At 37.7% G+C, this 22964-nt stretch overlaps 1 protein-coding gene across 11 annotated transcripts in view; it reads right to left on the bottom strand.

The window, feature by feature from the left end:
* Window positions 1-22964, bottom strand: part of LOC137627833 (piggyBac transposable element-derived protein 4-like) — a 326978-nt gene that overhangs the window by 20005 nt on the left and 284009 nt on the right. For 10 of the 11 annotated variants that reach the window (XM_068359224.1, XM_068359225.1, XM_068359226.1 and 7 more), the window contains one exon: window positions 19011-19243. In XM_068359224.1, the coding sequence (XP_068215325.1) occupies window positions 19011-19243 (233 nt within the window). Of the gene's footprint in view, window positions 1-16318; window positions 17048-19010; window positions 19244-22964 lie in introns of those variants that run through there. The other variant, XM_068359234.1, reaches the window with a different exon arrangement.

Raw genomic sequence — 22964 nt, 5'->3', positions numbered from 1 at the left:
TCGAGATACCTAGATACGTGAGAACTAACATAGCAGACACTGCTACTGCGGGAGATCAAAACGAAGGAGCAGTTAGATATAGTGATGTCGATGAAGAATATGGACGAGAACTACAAACGCAGGACTTAAGAAAATAAGTTGGATAACCTAGCAGAGTTAATGAACAGATTCTTGGTTAGAGAAAGAGGAGTGGCGTACAACCACAGCATATCCGACGTACATAACCGAAGTTCAAACGCACACAAGTGAAAGTACACATGTACAGCCGAGTGAAAATACGCTAAACGTCGTAGTTCGAAAACTGCCAGTGTTAGGCCTTTTGATAATCAACGGCCTAACAAAGGGCTTCAATCGATCAAAGTGTTTTTGAGACTTTGAAGTAGCCACATATGGGTGGTCAAAAAGAGAAAAAGCTATTTAAGTAATTAGGTTGCTGAAAGATGCTCCAGCAATGGAGGTAATGTGATGGCCACAAGACAGTTTAAGAAGTTATACTGAAATAAAACGAGGTTTAATTGAGACGCCTTACGTGATGCGACAAAAGGGGACATAAAAGAAAATTAAAAACCCCAAATTTGGAAAGGTGAATCCGTTCTTAGTTTAGCAACTCGCGTTTTTCGGGATAGTGATTCGTCTGCTACCCGGAGTGCCAATCTCCCAGAAGGTGATAAAAAAGCAATTGCCCGTAAACATATTTGCAGATTAGTAAACCTGTATTTATGAGGTTATTTGTTCGATGACAATCGCTCGTTAGCAGACGTTGTGATGGCGATACAAAACATTCTAGACAGTTTGCCTGAAGAAAAGATAACTAAGAATAACTGCCCCGATTCTGAGAAGGTGGCAGCCATGAGAGGCACTCACCAACCCCCAAAATGGGAGAGGGGAGAACGCTGTCTGCAGGTGAGAAGAGTCTTCAGATACTGGCATTGTGGAGGAGAGGGGCACCGACGATTGGAGTGCCCCACTGTTACACTTGTCAGGCCTACGGTCATTTATCTCAAGAGTGCCCAGCAAAAAACGACGAGGGCGGGCGGGCTGTGGCACACCCACACCAGCCCCCACCCCACATCCAAGGAAAAGGAAACAGAAGAAGGGGAAGACGAGGGAGATCGATGTTCCCCGCACGACATCAGAAGCAGCAGCCGAGGCAGCGGTGAGAGTGACTACGATGGACTTGGTAGAGCAGGCACGGGGACCTCCATCGGTAGCCCCGACCTCACCCCCGCAGCACTAGGGACAGGAGCAGGGGACAGCGGCATTGCAAGTGAGGTCGTTGGCACGTGCCCCATATATCCTAATGGGCAGCTAGGAATGTTAGCAGTCAGGATTGACTTACCAGATAAGTCCATTCGAGCGCTAATCGACACGGGGAGCCAGCGTTTCGCCGATTGAAAAAAGATTCTCCTCAAACCCACTACAGTCAGCGGCATCCACTATCTTTGACACACCAGGAGGAAATAAACTAAACGCAAGACATACAACGTTCGTGAACGTTAAGGTGGGATCTGTGAAGTTTACACATGATTTTTTTGTCTTGCCCAACTTGGGAATTCCGGGAATCAAGGCTATATTAGGGTTAGATTTTATCAGTAGTAATCAAATATGCATTTTTGGGGAAAAAGATACAATAATAGTAAAAGCAGGAGGGTGCATTTTGCCGATAGAAAGTCATGAGAGAGTATGTGCTTGTGTGGACACGGAGATACGATTAAGTAAGGTAACAGCTGTACCTGAAAGAGGAGAAGTGTTGCCTCCCCAGACACTTACGAGCATATCAGTGACCCCGTGTCAGCCTCTTCTGGTAGGAACCAAGTTCGTCGTTAAACCCCATGACAATTGGGCACACGTAGTCTTAGAGGGCTTGTCAGAAACAAGAGTTGTGTTAGGAAGTGATTCTGTGTGTGAATTAGAGTTACGTATGTGAAATTGCTAATACTGTAACGGGATCTTGGGAGCCACAGCTCCAGCCCGCACAGACGAACGCACTCAGAACTTGATTATACAAGCGCAAAAACTATGTTCGCCAGAATATCAACCTGTAGTTTGAAACATTGTTAATAATTATTCCGATGTAATTGCAATTGGAGACGAGCCACCTGGGAGGATTGATCGATTTCCCTTTAGCATTGAAACTGGGCAGGCAGAGCCGATCAGGTCAAGGCCTTATAAGGTACCCATTCATTTCCAGGAAGAGATAGAAAGGGAAATTAATAAATTAAGGGAAAAAGGGATAATCAAGGAGAGCAAATACCCCAGGGCTTCTCCAATTGTAGCTGTAAGGAAAAAGGATAGCTCAGTAAGATTGTGTTGATTATAGGAAGTTGAATGCAGTCACTAAGGATAATGCATTTCCATTGCCGTCGATCGAAGAATTATTTGTGAAGGTATGGGATAGTAAATATTTTACAACTACTGTATTGATTTAAAATCTAGATACTATCAAATACCCACCCAGGAAGATAGTAAATGTAAAACGGCATTTATAGCTAATGATCAACTATTTCAATTTAATTTTTACTAATGATGGCAGTTTTGTCATCCTTAATTGGCCTTAATGTTCTTGTTTATTTAGACAATATCATAATTACAATGAAAACGGCCAAATACCATGATAATAATATTCGTAAAGTTTTAGAAGCATTGCAACGTAATAGTATGAAAATAAATTTGTCAAACTGCAAATTTTACTGTAAACAGGTCGAATTTTTAGGTCACATAATAACCCCAGAAGGTATTCAACAGTGCCCCAGCAAAGTAGAAGCTATTAGAGATTTCCCCAGGCCACGTACCCCGAAGGAAGTAGCTGGGTTCCTTGGGCTCGCTATGTGGTAAAATCCCTTTATATTAAACTCTAACATCTCTCAATCTATCTCGCTTGTCTAGATGTCAAGTCACCTTTGTAAAATAAATCACGTAAGAGGCGATGATCACTTTGCAACTCAATCGACTGACCTAATAAAGAGAACCGATGCCTCTCTGGAACCCAAAGAATAACCAAAGCCTCTTGATTGTATGTACTATAATTCTTTTCTGCCCCCTTTAATGTACTGGGAGCAAAACAAATGTGTCGCTTTCTACCTCTATCATCTCGTCGAGAAATTACGCCACCAATATCTATGCTACTCGCATTTGTTGTCACTAAAAACTGACAATCAAATCTAGGATATGCGAGTAAGTCATTGCTACTCAGGAATGAATTTAAGCTATGAAAAAAATATCTTCAACTGTAGACTGTCAAGAGGTAGGGAAGCTGTGGAAAATGCCTTTGGGATTTTAGTTAATCGGTTTAAGAGTATTTGAAAGACCTATTGCGTGCAATGTTGATACAATAGACAAGGTAGTGAGTGCAGCATGTACATTACATAACTGGCTGATGCAATACAGGTCGCGAGTATTTACCACATGGTTGTGTAGATGATACTACCACAGGGGAAAGGATTCATGGAACTTGGAGATCACAAACTACAGAACTGTGTAATGTAACTCATGTTGATAGTAATGACCATGCAAGAGATGCGAAGGCTATCAGAGATGCATACAAGCAATATTTCGTAGTAGAAGGAAAATTGTCATGGCAGGACAGAATGATTCATTGAGTGTTTCAGCAATGAGAAATAATAGTCTCACTGCACTTTCATATGTCAAATGATATCAGTATCATACCAAGTATTATATCATACAGGTATACAATAGTCTAGCTTTAGTGACAAATATATGTACTCACCAAATTGCTCTGTGATGCTTATTTCATTACTCCTTGTTTCATGACATCATTCATTATTGGAAACCACTTCATTGATGGCTAATGCACATACCGAGCCTCTAAATCCCCAAGCCATAAGTTAAAATCACCCCAGATGACAATACTGTATTTGCACTCACCATGTCAAGTTTCCAAGTACAATCTAAATTCCTCTATTAATGTGCTAACACTTGTATTGGGTGGTCTATAGATGGTAATAATCATTACTTTGTTGCCATTTACTTCACACCTGACTTGTAATACCTCAAAGCTGCCATACACAAGCGTCTTACACTAACTAATCTTTCTGATTGAGTTTTAAATGAATATTCCAACACTCCCCCACAACCCCAACTCCTAGTATTGCGTAGAAACAAATGCGACACAGGTGTCATCTCTTTAACCCTTTCAAGCCTACTTTTGCACAGCTGAATTTTTAATCATCTGTTGAGCTTAGTGGCATCATTGGATCATAGATAATGATATATATTCACCACAAAGTTTTTTTTTAAGCTTATCTTTGTTTTTCTACACTGGGACATAAACATCCCTATAGTGTTATATTGAAATTCAAATTGGGATTGTTTGATCCCAGTTAGTACAATAAAGTTGAAAATACATATTGCGTATATAGGAATGTTGTAATTAAATGCAAAGTTATAAGTATACATTTATTATAAGTATATTGTACTTGAAGAGAAAAAACATCAGACTATATAATGGCAAAATAAATGTAGCTTTTTGGGATAAGTAACTGAGAAAAAAAAAACACATACACCATTGAAAATTCTTAGGCAATATAATTATATTTTCCTTTGAGAAAAGTGAAATGAAAAACAGCCTGATAACTATATGATTGGGAGGCTTTTACTCAACTGTTTATGTATGGTAGATAGGAAAACATTGTAAACAAAGTGGAACTTTGCATGTTTGACACTGATACCTTGTTCGCTTTTCTTTCTTCCTTGAAGAGCATCTTATGCATCTTTGACGGCTTTCTTCATGCACGGGCATATGGTCAACATTCTTCAGCTCCTTAGAAGTTTTGGAAGGCCGTCCTAAACTTCGTACTCTTCTCTGCGGCAGATTTTCCTTTCCCTCTTCAATCAAAGATTCTGCTAATGTTACTAAGAAGTCAATGAAAGGGCGCTTCTTGTGGTTGATTTCGTTGTGAATAACATGTGCATTGTACACCGCTGTCATTAGAAGTCTGAAAAATACTTTGATCCACCATTTCTTGCTCTTTCTGTCAAGGTCATACAGAGTTATCATTTGATCCCCTAAGTCAACACCCCCCATATGATCATTATAAAATATAAAAGCTTCAGGGCACTGCAGATCTTTTTTTGTTCCATCTTTAATTTTTCTTTGCGTCACACCTATTTCTGTATTATGACAATTACTCAGAATCGTGACACACTTGGTGTCTTGCCAGGAAACTACCAGAATGCCTTCATTACAAACGTACATCTCTGACTCTCCCCGTTGAAGTTTGACGTCAAGCTTTGGAAGATTCTTCCTATTTGGCATACAAGTCCCAACTGCTGCAAATGGGAGTGAAGACATGAGTCTAACAGATGTGAAAAATCTGTCGAAACATAAGCATACATCTGGTGCCCTTATTGTTTCTGAAAGCATCTTGATTACTCTTTCACCAAGAGTTCCTTCCATAACTTGTGTTTCCTTTCCTTGATAGATATTGAAGTCATACACATAGCCAGTATTTGAGTCTGATCTTACCCAGGTTTTGATTCCTCGTTTCACTGGTTTCATAGGCAAATACTGTTTCATGCTGGAACGTCCCTTGAACTTTGTCATGCTTTCATCTATGGACTGAAATGTGCTGTCTGTTCTTGCAGCAAGAAAAGTTTTTTTCAAGCACCTCACTACATCTTCTACATAGAATATCTTGGAAGATTCTGCTGGTTTACATGGATTATTGAAGTACAGTTTCGAAAAAACTAGTTGAAATCTATCCTTTGAAATTGACTCGCTTATTTTCTCATTTCTTAGTGAGGACTTTCTTGACCAATACATTCTCATGGCAGGTACTCGATTGTAAGACATCACTAGTGTGCATCCGAAGATTACCATCAACTCTGAGAGACATGTGTGTTGAATATTTTTTTTCTTCTTTTCAGCCAAAATATCAAGTCTCTCGTTAGTGTAATGTGCTATTTGTAGAAAAAGACTCTTTGGAAATAATCTTAGGAAGATGTCCAACTCTGATGAAGCTCTTGTTATAGGCATAGTTACAATGCAGTCATGCTTATCTGGTATGTCATGCTTAGGCACAAAATTTGTAGTGTCTTTAGTCCACACATATTCCATACGTCTGTACGAATCATTTTCTGGGCTAGTGGGTGCTTCTAGGTCTTCCTCTTCTGTGACTGTATCATCCTGTGATTCATCTGAAGAAGAATCGTTTGTTCCATCACTGTCAGTATCTGATGGTTCATAATCGTCGTCATCCTCTACCAGTGCAAATTGTATTTCCTCTTCCGCTAGCCTTCTTTTACTCATCTGCAAGAAAACACAAGAAAACAATATTTAATATATATATATATATATATATATATATATATATATATATATATATATATATATATATATATATATATATATATATATATATATATATATATATATATATATATATCTATATATATATATATATATATATATATATATATATATATATATATATATATATATATATATATATATATCTATATCTATATATATATATATATATATATATATATATATATATATATATATATATATATATATATATATATCTATATCTATATATATATATATATATCTATATCTATATATATATATATATATATATATATATCTATATATATATATATATCTATATATATATATATAGATATATATATATATATATATATATATATATATATATATATATATCTATATATATATATCTATATCTATATCTATATCTATATATCTATATCTATATATATATATATATATATATATATATATATATATATATATATCTATATATATATATATTTATATATCTATATATATATATTTATATCTATATATTTATATCTATATATATATATCTATATCTATATATATATATATAATATTTATATATATATCTATATATATATATATATATATATATATTTATATATATATATATCTATATATATATATATATCTATATATATATATATATATATATCTATATATATATCTATATATATATATCTATATATATATATCTATATATATATATATATATATATATATATATATATATATATATATATATATCTATATATCTATATATCTATCTATATATCTATATATCTATATATCTATCTATCTATATATATATATATATATATATATATATATATATATATATATATATATATATATATTATATATATATAGCCTAAAGTCGAAAATCGGAAGGAAACAATGGCTAAGTTAGGTAAGGTAAACAAGGATGGCTATTCTGTGCACCTGCATACTATAATCTTTAAAAAGATACTCAACCAGCCAGTAAAAAAGGACTTACTCTCAATAAAAATTTAGTTTTGTTATTTTCTTTTCATATCAAAGAAAACACTGTGGGGATAATATTATCCCAATTTTCATTACCCCAAAATCCTGATGGGACATTTTCATCCCAAGGAAAGAAAACATCAAATATTATAAAAAATACAAAGCCTTGGAAAGACCTATCAAATCCCAAAGCTTCACGGATATGTTAACTTTGATTCTAAACATAAGATGATGTCATCTAGTATATGCTGATATGAAAAAAACGTAAAATTTTCACTCACCTTTACAAGAAGCTTTACCTTGTTGACGTTGACAACCGACACGTGGGCGCTGGGTGCGTTCATTATATTTCTCTTCATACGTCTGGCATCAAGGAAACCCTAAAACACTGAAATATCCCACTCAATGGGCTTTACTGCAGTTAAATCCCTGTTCAGTGTAATTTAAGAAATTCTTGGGACAAAAATCACCCAATAGCAGTCATAATCAGTCAGCTAAGTTTCAGTGATGGCATATATATCTTAACAACTTTTATTGATAGTATCCCTGATTTCCAAAATCTTATTTCAAGTGAACTGCACATTTAAAAGTCCATATTTAACCCCCAGAGCACTAGTATCCATGGTCGGTGTTACTTTTAATCCTTGTTAGCTCCACAGCAAAAATTGGACAATCCATACTGGTAACACTGTGATCATCCTGTCTCTTTGTAGCCCGACAATTTGAACATATATGCGCTGAGGAATGACAGAAACGTCCCTCATGTGTGCCAGCACACTAGTAGCACCTTGGAGCTTCACCTTCTGCATTTCTTTCTTATGACCAAACTTCAAGCAGTGATAACACATCAAGGCATGATATCTGTCATAAACACTGTGTCTGCCCCACCCTAAGTTCAGCTTGTCCCTTTTCTTACGAATGAGTGTACATACTTCCGGATCGCACTTCATGACATAGTGAGTGGTCTCCCCGGCAGCTGGTTTGGTGAAGATAACATTCACATTGTCCTTAACCCTTTCCACCACCTGTAGGTAGTCATTTCTCTCAATAATATGTTCGAATAGTGTTTCACGATTTTCCTGTGCCAACATTGCAGACAATTACTTTTGCTGCAGCTTTTTTCCATGAGAAACACTCGAGACTACCCAATCCTTGTAGCTTATCATGTGCCTGATTTCTTTCCTGCTTAGTTTCAAAATTAACAATATGTCCTCTATTAGTGAATCTTGAATCTAAAACTTGCACGTCATCGAGGACCTGGCTAGCTTCCTCCTTTTTATCCACAGCTTTTCCACCTTCGTTATTGGATTTTATTATCAAAGGATTCTTCTATTGATGCTTCACTTTCTTTGTTCTCCACTAGAAAGAACTTCAGCCCAGGTTCTGCCACATATCAGCACCCGACCATTGTACCGCCTCACCCACAGCAGCAATCACCTCTGCCGTCACATTAGCCCCCAACTCCTTCGGCACCACAATATTTTACTACATCTTTTTCATTTATAACATCTAATGTTTCATTTCATTAATTTCTTCATGTAGATTGTCCTCCCTTCTAATTCCCCGAGCACATGCATCACAAACCCAGTTAATTTCATGTGTCTGTGACTTAACAGCACTCATATTTGTGCAAGTCGAATGCTCGTATTTCAAACATTGCGTGACACTTTAGCCATTTGCTTTTGTCATTTTGAGAATTTCCACACACTATACACAATTCAACTACATTACCAGCTTTGTCAAATAAATTTGGCTGGATATTGAAGAACGTCATAATGACAAAATGTTTGATTACCGGTGGCCCGTGGTATTGAAAGAGTAGCAAGGGAGAACAGGTGCACGACGAAGGCAGGGGGTACTGGGGAGGAGAGGGGGCAGCTTTCTATGGGTGGGAGCAATAACGGTATGCTAATAAGATTGTTTGACTTTCAACCTTTATATATAATCCATTTATGACTCTATTCCAAGCAAGTTAGACTGCACACAACTCAAGTATAACACTGATGCTACTAGAATGCAAAGAAATGCTATGAACTTTAATCCATTCGCCATAATCAGGCTATGAGAAGTTATAAACACATTTTCTCAATTCATTAAGTAACTATCCCCTTGATTTTATTGCAGTTGATAGCAGAGGGTACAGTACACTGTTAGGCTCTGTCCACACAGGCTAGCTTTGCCCAGTGAACTTTGCTTCTCATCGAGCAAAGTTCGGTAAAGGTCTTTATACTAGCGTCCAAACGATGACAGCTGAGCAGTGAAAGCTCGGCTGAGGTGACGGCAGCAAGAACAATTAGTGTACGAGAAAATGGACAGTCATACGCGCAAAAAGAAAATACTCTTGTGAATAGTTATTGCTTTCTGATAGGAAAAAAACAAGAAAAAGAAAAAACTTGGTGCAAAGTGATTGCAAAGACAAGAAGCTTTGGGAAGTCACGCTACAATATTACGGGAACTGAACAGTGAATCAAAAGTAGATTTCACAAATTACATGAAAATGGATCCAAGTACATTTCCCAACGTTCTCTCAAAACTAGAACATACTATCGCTTAAGAAGATACTAATATGAGACAGAGTATTACTCTATTTGACAACAGGATGTAACTATACAGCCCTTCAATATACAACAAGAATTTCCAAGCAGAGTTCATGTAAAATTATACCTGAAACTTGGGAAAGATCTATGAAGTCCTAAGGAAAGAGAATCTTTAGATAAGGATTTAGTATTACTGTTGTTGTGAGCAATAGCAAGAACACGGCTATTATTATTATCATTATTGTGAAGGACCATGTCACTGATGTATAAAAGGTGAAGGTTTATTTTTAAGATTATTAAACAATTTTCGTAAATGAAAAAATATATTTTATTCGGTATACATGTCAACATGTACAGTATATATAAAAAAGACTGAACAAAATAATTTATGTGATGAATCATTCTACAATTTTGGTTGAGGCAGAAAGTCTGTCCAATCTGCCTAAACAAATTATATCATGAATTAACTTTTGACTGTAAATCTTATTCTTATTCGTCATTTGCCTCAGACTGTTGGCCACAACTACACCAAAATCAGTAGCTTCATCGTTAATCTTTTCTTGTGACGACATGGATTTTAATTGTTCCATGACTGCTGCTAAAACATCATTGGGCTCAACACCCCCTCTGTTTGATTTGCTCCTCTTTGATGGCGGTAATGGGGACTTCACGTCATTATGTTTCGGACCAGTCGTCCCACTCGTTGAGGTTAAAGGGATAGGTGCTGCAGCCCTATCGTAGTCGTCCCGTTTGTCTGAATGGGAGGCAGCTGCTGGTGTTGGACTCTCACTTTCCTTCCCGTTAATTGCGAAAAGAATCGGGTCGTTGAAAATCTAAAACAGAAATCATAATTAACACGATTAGATTAATTATAATTAACACGATTAGATTTTGAGGTTTCTCCCTCTCTCTCACACACACACACACTCATATATATATATATATATATATATATATATATATATATATATATATATATATTTATGAGTGTATATATATATACATACATACTTATACCAAGGCATTTCCCCCAATTTTGGGGAGTAGCCGACATCAAACAAACGAAACCAAAAAGGGGACCTCTTCTTTCTACGTTCCTCCCAGCCTGACAAGGGACTCAACCGAGTTCGGCTAGGGTGCCACAGCCCACCCTCCCCCGTTATCCACCACAGATGAAGCTTCTTGCTGCTACCTCCGCAGTAAACCAAGGCATCGGAGGAAGCAGCAGGGCCTACCGGAACTGCGTCACAATCGCTAGCCATTCATTCCTATTTCTAGAACGCTCTCTTGCCTCTCTCACATCTATCCTCTTATCACCCAGAGCTTCCTTCACTCCATCCATCCACAAAAACCTTGGCCTTCCTCTTGTACTTCTCCAATCAACTCTTGCATTCATCACCTTCTTTAGCAGACAGCCATTTTCCACTCTCTCAACATGGCCAAACCACCTCAACACAATTCATATCCACTCTAGCTGCTAACTCATTTCTTACACCCATTCTCACCCTCACTACTTCGTTCCTAACCCTATCTACTCGAGATACACCAGCCATACTCCTTAGACACTTCATCTTAAACACATTCAATTTCTGTCTCCCCGTCACTTTCATTCCCCACAACTCCGATCCATACATCACAGTTAGTACAATCACTTTCTCAGACAGAACTCTCTTTACATTCATGCCCAACCCTCTATTGTTTACTACTCCCTTAACTGACCCCAACACTTTGCAGCCTTCATTCACTCTCTGACGTACATCTGCTTCCACTCCACCATTTGCTGTAACAACAGACCCCAAGTACTTAAACTGATCCACCTCCTCAAGTAACTCTCCATTCAACATGACATTCAACCTCGCACCACCTTCCCTTCTCGTACATCTCATAACCTTACTCTTACCAACATTAACTCTCAACTTCCTTCTTTCACACACCCTTCCAAAGTTTGTCACTAATCGGCCAAGCTTCTCTTCTGCGTCCGCAACCAGTACAGTATCATCCACAAACATTTGATTTACCTCCCATTCATAGTCATTCTCGTCTACCAGTTTTAATCCTCGTCCAAGCACTCGAGCATTTACCTCTCTCACCACTCCATCAACATACAAGTTAAACAATCACGGCGACATCACACATCCCTGTCTCAGCCCCAATCTCACCGGAAACCAATCACTCACTTCATTTCCTATCCTAACACATGCTTTACTACCTTTGTAGAAACTTTACACTGCTTGCAATAACCTTCCACCAACTCTATATAACCTCATCACATTCCACATTGCTTCCCTATCAACTCTATCATACGCTTTCTCCAGATCCACAAGCGCAACATACACATCCTTACCTTTTGCTAAATATTTCTTGAATATCTGCCTAACTGTAAAAATCTGATTCATACAACCCCTAACTCTTCTAAAACCACCCTGTACTTCTAAGATTGCATTCTCTGTTTTATCCTTAATCCTATTAATCAGTACTCTACCATACACTTTTCCCACCACACTTAACAAACTAATACCCCTTGAATTATAACATTCATGCACATCTCCCTTACCCTTATATAGTCGTACAATACACGCACAAACCCAATCTACTGGTAATATTGACAACAATTCTAATGGCTGTTTGCGATGCATTTTTAAATTTCATTTATGTTGATGTAGGAACAAATGGACGTCTATCTGATGGAAGTGTGGGGGAATACGTTTCTCAATGAGCAAATTGTTAGTAATGCAGCAGGGATTCCAGAGGATGCACAGCTAGCTTTGACTGATGAAGTCCTGCCATCTGTTTTCTCGGCGGACGATGCATTTCCTTTGACGCGCCACATCCTGAAACCTTATCCTCATAATAGCCAAACCCCTAGTGAAAGAGTTTTATCGTATCGTTTATCCAGAGGATGCCGGACAGTGGAAAATGCATTTGGAATGCTTGCTAATAGGTTCCGATTTTGCCACCAGAAACGGTTGTAATAGTTGTATTAGCTTGTGTCTCGCGCTTCATAATTATATGCAGAAAGATGAAATAAATGTCTATTCTCACGCTGAAGGGCATTCGGACTCGGAAAATTACCGAAATGGAAAAATAGCCCCAGGTGATTGGCGACAAAACGGATCAGAGTTGACAAGACTCCAGCCGTTGTCTTGCAATGCAAGCATAGACGCGAAGAGTGTGAGACAGAAATACATGAAGTACGTTTTGGGTCCAGGAGCAGTGTCATAACAAAACAGATTATTTCATGAATAGTGATGAATAATATGAATTAATTGTAACTAAGTGGTAGATTAAGGTGTAGAAATATTATGTAGCAATGAAATACATATAACACAAATAAAAAATATCTTATTTCATTTCTTCATTCACGCGAGAGAGAGAGAGAGAGAGAGAGAGAGAGAGAGAGAGAGAGAGAGAGAGAGAGAGAGAGAGAGAGAGAGAGAGAGAGAGAGAGAGAGAGAGACTCCTTAGGTAAATCCACCAACAATGCCTGTTTCCAAGTCTGTTGAATATAATATTCAAATAAGGTAAAATAATTTTAAACATGCTGATTTTATCGACACATACATGTCTAATACTGTGAGGTATTGGAAGCCAAAATATCTAATTGCACTTCATTTTTCACCTACTAATTAGTGGACTTAGCATCTTGTACATAGGTAATACGATCAATTCTCGCCTCATTGCCTGAAAATATTTCAACATTTGGCACCTCCTCGTCGAGACTCGATACTGATCGTCGTATGACATCGCCCGAGTTCAAAAAGGACAGTAAACTAAAACACCAGAGTTTTGATATTTATAAGTCTTCTTTGCCAGCTCCAGATTTCTTGGACTTGCTTATTTGCCGCATTTCTCGTCAATGTTGACCGCGAAGAAGTGCCAGTTTCCGCTTCACCTCATCTTCAATAACACTTATATTAAGCTCCAGAGTTATTTGATTAATTGCTGCAGCTCTTGCATTACGATCTCTGTAAACATCGGCCTTCACATCCCATAGGCATGGATGTTGTTTATACAACTCAATCAAGTTTAAAGTTTCCTCACGAGACCAATAAAACTTGGACATGACTTGATTTTAAAGCAGAGAATACAGAAAAGGGATTTTGACGAAGGAAAAATCTTTTTCTGGGAGAGAGACCTGTGCCGCCCAGTGACAGTTATATACCTTAGAAATGGTGCTAAAGGAGCATTTCACTGGGCGGCACGGGTCTGAGCCCAGAAATGGTATATCATTGACATTGGCGAAAAACATAACTTGACAAAGTTCGTCGAGCAAAGCTCGCCCATGTGGACGTAGCCTTACATTAGATGTGTTCTCACACACACACACACACACACACAGACTTAATTTCGTTTGTTTACTCTTGGTTGTGATCAGCTGATGAAAAGGTTGCGCTACTGTATCGAGAATATGCACGCATACAAATAAGGTGAGGAATATCGTTTATATAATTTCTTAACTTATTCAAAATATCTTCCTATTGAATGTTAAAGCACCAATATGTTATAGTATATCATAGTTTTCATACAGTTCATTTATAACCATCATTATTAGTTATATGAATATCTCTCTCTCTCTCTCTATCTGTATGGGATATTTCTTTAGACATTATTAGAAATACTTGGTATTGTTACTTGATGTTTCAATTATGAGAATACTAATAAAATTCGGTAAAGAATTGAAAAGAACTCACTCTATTTGCCAGCTAGCCTTCTGCCAGAAATATAACGTCACTAGACATACAGTACTGTACTCCCTTCTTAAATTTGCTGCAGGTAGTACTGTACTGTACTCATAACAACTGATACAGATCACTGAAATAATTGATATCGTTATTCAATATTTCGATGACAGGAATAGTATTACTTACTACAGTATGTAACGAATCAATAGAAAATCACTCAATTTGCCAACTCAATACCAGGAATGTGACGATAACTCGACAAAGGGCGGTATTCATAAAGAAAAGGATATGCTTATACTTGCAAAATATGAAGAAAATCCTTCTACTTGTATTCATAAACATTTCAAGCAAAAGCTTCTACTTTTAGACCAAAAGCATATCCTTATAATCACATACAAGTAAATGGTTATACATAAAGAAGACCCTTTACTTCATATAAAGAGCATATGCTTCGAAAAAGCGGAGTCTGGTCAGTAGGAGACTGCAGTTCAAAGAGAAAGGTTGTTCTGTCCGATTCTCAGCACGATGGCAGATTTTGTGGATGTGAGGCCTGTTAAACAATACATGCCCCGTTTACCCATACGTGATCATGATTTCAAGATGTTATTCCGTTTTGAAGAACAAAATGTACAGTGGCTTGCGGACAGATTTTTAGGCACCAATGAAGAAACTCGGGGAGGCGCCTTGTCATCTTTCCATAGAATGAAGATATATTTACGTTACCTCAGTGATCCTGGCTATCAAAAAGGTATCGGTCAAAAACTTGGTGTTAGCCAAGCAACGGTATCAAGGACTGTGAATACAGTAGTTGATAGCATAATTGCTCATGCGAATGAATGTATAAAGTTTCCAACTACCAACAGAGAAATAGTAGAGGCAAAACAGTTATAAGTTTCCAACAGCTATTGGTGTCATAGATTGTACGCACGTGGGGATACTGAAACCAAAGCTGCATGGAGATGAGTACATTAATCAAAAAGGCAAGTCTACTCTGAATGTTCAAGCCACTTGTGATGCCAAAGAAATGTTCACTAGTGTTGATGTTAGTTGGCCTGGATCCGTGCACGACTCAAGGATATGGAGAAATTCACAAGTGTGTTTACAATTAAGAACTAAAGCTAATGCTGTGCTACTTGGTGATGACGGATATGGGATAGAGCCATGTCTCATGACTCCATATCGAAATCCTACATCCCCTGCTGAGGTAAAATATAACAAGCTTTTCAAAAAAGAGAGTAATAATTGAACGATGCTTTCGCCAACTGAAACATCGATTTCCTATCTTACAATATGTTTGTCGCGAGAAGTTGGAAAATGTACCGAAAATAATCGTTACCTGTGTCATGCTCCATAACATTGCAAAAACTTTAGGTGATCCTGACTTCGAGCCAGCTGAAGAGATACCAGAAGAAGATGAAGAAAACCATGACAACAATCGTGATGAACTAGCTCCTCGACAACAGGGACAGGAAATCAGGAACAACTTGAGCATTGTAATATACAACTTTAATAATAAAAAATTATGTTACAACTTACAAGGCATATCTTAACCAAAATTGCTATTTATGAAGTTAATGAAGTCACATTTTTGGAAAATGAAATGACATTTTCTGTTTTAACTAAAAAAAATTTAACTCAAATAACATTTTTTTCTGTTTAAACAAAAAAAAAACTTCAACTCAAATAACAGTTTTGTTCTGTTTAAACTAAAAAAAACTTAACTCAAATAACAGTTTTTTCTGTTTAAACTAAAAAATAACTAACTCAAATAACACCTTTGGATGAAGTTTTTTTTTTTATAACTTAAAATACGTTTGATTTCCGTCGGAAACAGTTTTTGGTGTTGATTTCTCAGGCTGCTGCATCATTTCCAACTTCTTTTCGTAGTATTGTTGTTGCACTACACTCGTTTTATACTGCTGCAAAAGTACTAAGCGTTGGAGTTCTTTAGTTGTCATTTTTCTAGTTTCATCTGTTTCATACTTCTCTGTCGCTAATTTCTTCTTTGGCGGCAATGGTTGAACATCAGTGAGACTACTACATGACTGCTCATCAGTTCCTTCACTCTCGCTTTGCTGTAGAATTGGTTCATTTCTTCTTGTCTGAGAAAAATCTCCTTCCTGAATACCAATCTGCATGCCGCCTCGAATTTTTCCAATCGTTGGATTCGTGTCACCTTCCATAGCCTTTAGCATACTCTTCTCCCAGTCTAATAATTTGATAGCTTTATTACCTGTTCTTTTCAAATCCGTTTTACGCTTTAGCCTTGTTTTCATATTGTTTATTTTTTTCAATAAACCTTTGGTGTCCAGTGACTTTCCAAACGTTGCTTCGTATTTCTTAATAAGATTTTCAATTGCTTCATCCTTCTTTCGTTTTAGGTTGGGTACTTGCGATTTTTCCAAAATGACAGGAGCAGCGGCAACTTGTTCAGAAATGAACTGCAGTTTGTTATTAGGATTTGTTGCACTTTCATTATCACTTTCGCTATCTGAGTAATGCATTTTCGCTAATACGAAAGCCTGCAAAGAACGATAGAATGTTAAGAACTTTCTTATCTTGACAGCACAAATGAAATCTTACAAGTTCCAACATGTAACTAAGCGCTCCCGAAACACGAGTCAACCTTTTACTTCTGCTTGGAGGATATCCTCGCAAGTTAAAGGTAATCATTATGAATATGGAAAGAAAGATTTGCTTATACTTCTACCTTTTGCTTCATAGAATTACCTTGTACTTCTACCTTATGCTTACAAGGATATCCTTCATTTTTATGAATACCTCCCAGTAGAAGAGACTCTTTAGCTATGGTAAGCAGCTCTTGTAGGAGAACGACACTCTAAATTCAAACCATTGTTCTCTAGTCTTGGGTAGTGCCAAGGCCTCTGTACCATGGTCTTCCACTGTCTTGGGTTAGAGTTCTCTTGCTTGAGGGTACACTCAGGCACACTATTCTATCTAATTTTTCTTCCTCTTGTTTTGTTAAAGTTTTATAGTCTATATAGGAAATATTTATTTTAATGTTGTTACTGTTCTTAAAATATTTTATTTTTCTTTGTTTCATTTCCTCACTAGGCTATTTTCCCTGTTGGGGCCCCTGGGCTTATAGCATTCTGCTTTTCCAACTAAGGTTGTAGCTTAGCAATAAATAATAATAATAATAATAATAATAACTCAGTAAAGAATTGAAAAGAACTCACTCTATTTGCCAGCTAGCCTTCTGCCAGAAATATAACGTCACCAGACATACAGTACTGTACAGTACATCTTTTTTTAAATTTGCTGTAAGTAGTACTGTACTCATAAGAACTTATACAGACCACTGAAATAACTGTTATCGTTATTCAATGTTTCAATGATAGGAATAATATTACTTACTATGTAACGAATCGAAAGAAAATCACTCAAATTGCCAACTCAATACAGGTACCAGGAATGTGACGTGAACTCGACAAAGAATGACTTGCAAAATATATAAAACCATTCTGTTTTTCTTGCAAGAAATAGAAGAAAATATTATCTTAGCAAGCAAATATGTTTCATTTTTATAATGTAAAAAACTATTCTAAGAAAATATTTACCCTGTTAGTTTACTTTCATTACATAAATATCTTTCTACTATCAGAGATGAAACAAAGGAAATAAAACTACCATAATATATGAGATTCTGTTCTAGTTGTAGTCATATGTACGTTAAGTAGTACTCTTAACAACCAATACAGACCCATGAAATACTTTGTATCGTTACTCGATATATCGATGGGGGACACTAACATTAATCAATAACCTAGTGAAAGGAAATAACGTGATTTGGTGACTATTTCTGCCAGAAATATGACATCACCAGACATATGATATGAACTTGACAGATATTAAAACTTTTCTTACATTCTTAAATTTTTTCCACTTAAAATGAATACTGTACTGGACATTATCAATTCAAGAAAACACTAACTTACCAAGATAAATTAGTAGAGGTTTATACAAGTAAATAGATTATTTCTAAAGAAATATTTGTCATATTAGTACTGTACACTATTTCCGACAGATTTGTGACATCAAAGTGAAAAGTGGTCGTAGAAGCGAAGTCATAAGTTGCATAGGTGATAAGTCGATGACTACCTGTATATTGGAAATCTGAAATTAACTGCAAAGGAGTTCTGCAGTTTAACTTTGTGTGTTTAGCAATATGCTCTATTTATACCAACCATCAAACTAGCAGGCATTGCTTTGACCATGTCCAAGGGCACATGGATGATATGCCTGTAGTTTTCTCGCTTATGAAATCATGTTCGCTCTCACCTTCAAAACAGCTGAAGCAGTATACACTACCTGGTGACTGTGTTTGTACGCCATGCAACTGTCCCCTTGCCTGGATGATGGTATGTATTTATTAACTACAGTAATGAATGGAGGTCTTAAATCACATAGAAAGAAAGAACCTTATCAATTTAATGACAATAACCTTAACAGGCACTTACTTACATTTAGATGCTGAGATTCATCATTATTGAAGTCGATTTCATCTTTGATAATTCTGTCTTCATCCCCAAACTTAACACCATTTCCTTCGTCACATGCACTTCCCGTCTCCATTGATTCTGTGGGTTCCTCTTTGATGCATAATTCCTCCTCTTTGATAAAAATTTCTTCCTCCTTGATGAACACAGCCTCTGACTTAAAATCATGAGCCATATTTTCTATGGGGATTCCCTCATCTGTTCATATAAAAGGAAGTAAAAATTAAAAGAGTAATTTGACCACCAACCATTGACATTATTCCTCAAAACTACATACAGTATTTCTGTTATAAAAACATTGATAAAACACTCAGTTTCTTCAAAAATTATATTTTCATAATAAAATAAATTTTTGAACATACTTACCCGCTGGTTATATAACAATAGCTTTATTCTTCTGTCCGGCAGAAATTCAAAACTCGCAGCAATCGCATAGATATGCCAGGTAAACACCAGCGCCACCACGGAGCAAGGTCAAACTATTCCTTCTAGTATCAGATTTTCCATGCCCATAGGTCTCTAGAGGGGAGGAGGGTGGTATTTTAAGTTATATAACCAGCGGGTAAGTATGTTCAAAAATTGATTTTATTATGAAAATACCATTTTTAAACATTTAAACTTACCCGCTGGTTATAAAACAATAGCTGATTGACACCCTTGGTGGCGGGTCACAGACAGCAACATTAATGGAATTTCACTTAAGAGTTAAAAACAAAACTAGCTTAGGGGTTCGGACCTATTAAGGAAGCTGACTTCAATGATTCTCTGCATTATTAAGTCTGCTGTCCTTTGAGAACCAGCAATCCACCCAGGGGGCTAAAGAACTCTAGGAGCTGTCAAATGGTGAATAACCTATATGCTGACAGGACCTCAACTAATATCCTTGTTCCGGGCGCTCTCAAGGAACAAATGACTACCTGACTAAGTCAAAGATTACGGAAGATAGTTTAACAATTTCCTCCAATCATAATATATAAAAGTTCCAAGAGGGGAAAAGGGTACTAGGGATTAAGGGAGTGTAGTGGTAGATCCTTCACCTACTACTGCATTCGCTGCTACGAATGGACCCAAAGTGTAGCAGTCCTCATAAAGAGTCTGGACAAGTTTTAAATAATGTGATGCGAATACAGATTTACTTCTCCTAAACGTTGTATCAATTATACTTTGCAGAGAACGATTTTGTTCAAAAGCTACAGAAGTTGCCACAGCTCTAACTTCATGAGTCTTAACTTTCAGGAGCTTAAGGTCTGCCTCACCACAGTGTGTGTGTGTGAGCTTCTTTAATCACAAGTCTTATGAAATATGAAAAGGAGTTTCAAGACTGCACACCAAAGAGCTTCTGAATTGCCTCTTAAACCTTTAGTCCTGTCTAAATAGAACCTTAGTGCTCTAACAGGAAGAAGAACCTTCTCCAGCTCCTCACCCACCAAATCAGAGAGGTTAGCAATTTCGAAATAGTTTGGCCATGGGTGAGAAGGACGTTCGTTCTTGGCTAGAAATTCAAGCTGCAGGAAGCATATACAGTAGCTTTGCCATTTCTAAAGCCAATGTTTTTGCTAAAAGCATGAACTTCACTGACCCTTTTAGCTGTTGCTAAGCTTACTAAAAATAAAGTATTTAAAGTCAGATCTTTAAAAGAAGCAGAGTTCAAAGGTTCGAATCTGTCACTCATAAAAAATTTTAAAACCACGTGTAAATTTTAAGGAGATCCTGAAGGTCCTTGTTATCCGAGAGGTCTAAATGTCTATGCCTGAAGACTGTTGCTAACTTACTCCTGTACCCTTTAATGGTTGACGAGGAGAAATTGTGCCTTCTAAGCTCTAAAAAGAAATCGGCAATTTGAGCTACAGAGGTACTGGATGAAGAAAGTGAGTTAGCTTTACACCATGCTCTAAAAAACTTCCTACTTGGATTGGCACACCCTGATAGTAGAAGTTCTTCTTGCTCTAGCAATAGCCTTGGCGGCTTCCTTCGAAAATCCTCTCGATCTTGCAAGTTTTTCGATAGTCTGAAGGCAGTCAGACGTAGAGCTTGGAGGTTTAGACGGTTTCTTGCCAAGTGGGATTGTCTGAGAAGATCTATTCTCAATGGCAAGCTTCTTGGAACATCCACCATCCATTCCAGTACCTCTGTGAACCAACCTCTTGCGGCCAGAAGGGGGCTATTAACGTCAATCTGGTTCCCTCGTGAGACACAAACTTTTGTAGTACTTTGTACAGCACTTTGAATGGAGGGAAAGCGTACACGTCTAGGTGTGACCAGTCCATCAGGAACGCATCTATGTGCGACGCTTCAAGATCTGGAACTGAGGAGCAATAATTCTCTAGTCTTTTGATTTTTTGAGGTCGCGAATAGATCTATGAGAGGGCGGCCCCAAATCCGCCAAAGTTTCTTGCATACATTTAGATGCAGTGTCCACTCTGTGGGGAGAACTTGATTCCTCCTGCTGAGGCTGTCTGCCCTCACATTCTTTTCCCCTTGAATGAATCTTGTCAACAGGGATATCTTTCTTTGATGTGCCCAAATGAGAAGAGTTCTTGCTATCTCGTAAAGCGGCCTTGAATGTGTTCCCCCTTGTTTCGCTATGTAGGCCAAAGCTGTGGTATTGTCTGCATTGATTTGTATTACTTTGTTTAGTATTAGCTTCTCGAACCCCTTGAGAGCCAACAGGACTGAAGTTACCTGACACTCAAGATCCAGGTCTGCTACTCTCTTGTTGTATGCAGGCCGACAAACTAGCATGAGCGAAGAGAGCTTCTGTTGCAAATCTAGTCGCGTAATAAAAATAGGGTCAAACTGTTGTGGTACAGGAGACGTCACGTCTACCACAAGCTCTCTTTCTACACCGTTAAAAAAACACGCAGAGCGTCCAGAAGACGATAACCAGTTTGATGGTGGATCAGGAGCATGAACTGAAGCCATGCTAGGCTCAGACAACTGTCCTGCAATTGAGAGAGTTGGACATTATTTGACAGTTGCTACATCCTAAATCGATGTTTGGTAGGAGTGTTTTTCTTTGGTAGGTAGAAAAAATGCTCAGAACTGTTCGAAAGACTACAACCAGAAGCTTGCGATGTCAAGAAAAGACGCTGATTGACCGTGTCCATCTTCCTCTTAAGAAGTCTGGAAGTTCATGCCAGCCTCGTCTGGGTGCTGAGTCATCTGAAGACGACGCTTTCACCTCACCTTTCCTATGATGAAGGTGAGAGACCTGTGAGGCGTCAAAAGGTATGCTCGAGTAGGCGACTGCTCGGTAGCTAAAGCCTCTCATTTCCTTTATCGTTTGATATTTTTTCTCTCCGGGAAAAGGGAGCAGGAAGAAGTTTCAAATCGGCATTCCTTGGAAGAGGTCTAAGGATAGGAAACAACGATATGTCCTCACAGACGCACCCTCTATTCGAGGGGTGGTGCTTAGCCTGAAACAAAGAACTCAAAACTGGACAACTTCCTCCCATACACGAACCTTCCGGTAGCTTGAAGTTCGGATGGATGGGGAAGTAGAAGTAAGAATCCTGGAGATCTAAAAAGATCATCCAGTGGACCTCCTTTACTGCTGCAAGCATAGTCTAATGAGTCTCCATAGAGAACTTTTGTCCTCTGGACGTAGCTTGAACAGTAAGTGACTGACGTTGGAAGTCACGGTTGTTTGACGTTCGACGTCACGAGCTTGTTGCTCGACGTTACGTTCAGCTTGATGCCCAATGCTGCGCTTAGCTTCCTAGCGTTCGTCGCCGTGCTTGGAAGGTAAACGCTCGATGACACACTTGGCCGTTTGATGTCTGGTATCAAGAGAAGCAGACACTCAATGGGATATAGAAGCCCTATCACGCTGTTCAACATTTAAGTTGCTGGTAGGCCGCCTGTGCGACAATGCGTCCTGATAAGAATCATGACGAACCATCGCTTTGCTAACAGCAGG

The sequence above is a fragment of the Palaemon carinicauda genome, chromosome 35 (genome assembly GCF_036898095.1).
Source record: "Palaemon carinicauda isolate YSFRI2023 chromosome 35, ASM3689809v2, whole genome shotgun sequence".
Classification (NCBI taxonomy): Eukaryota; Metazoa; Arthropoda; class Malacostraca; order Decapoda; family Palaemonidae; genus Palaemon; species Palaemon carinicauda.
This window is presented reverse-complemented; position numbering and strand designations above follow the sequence as displayed.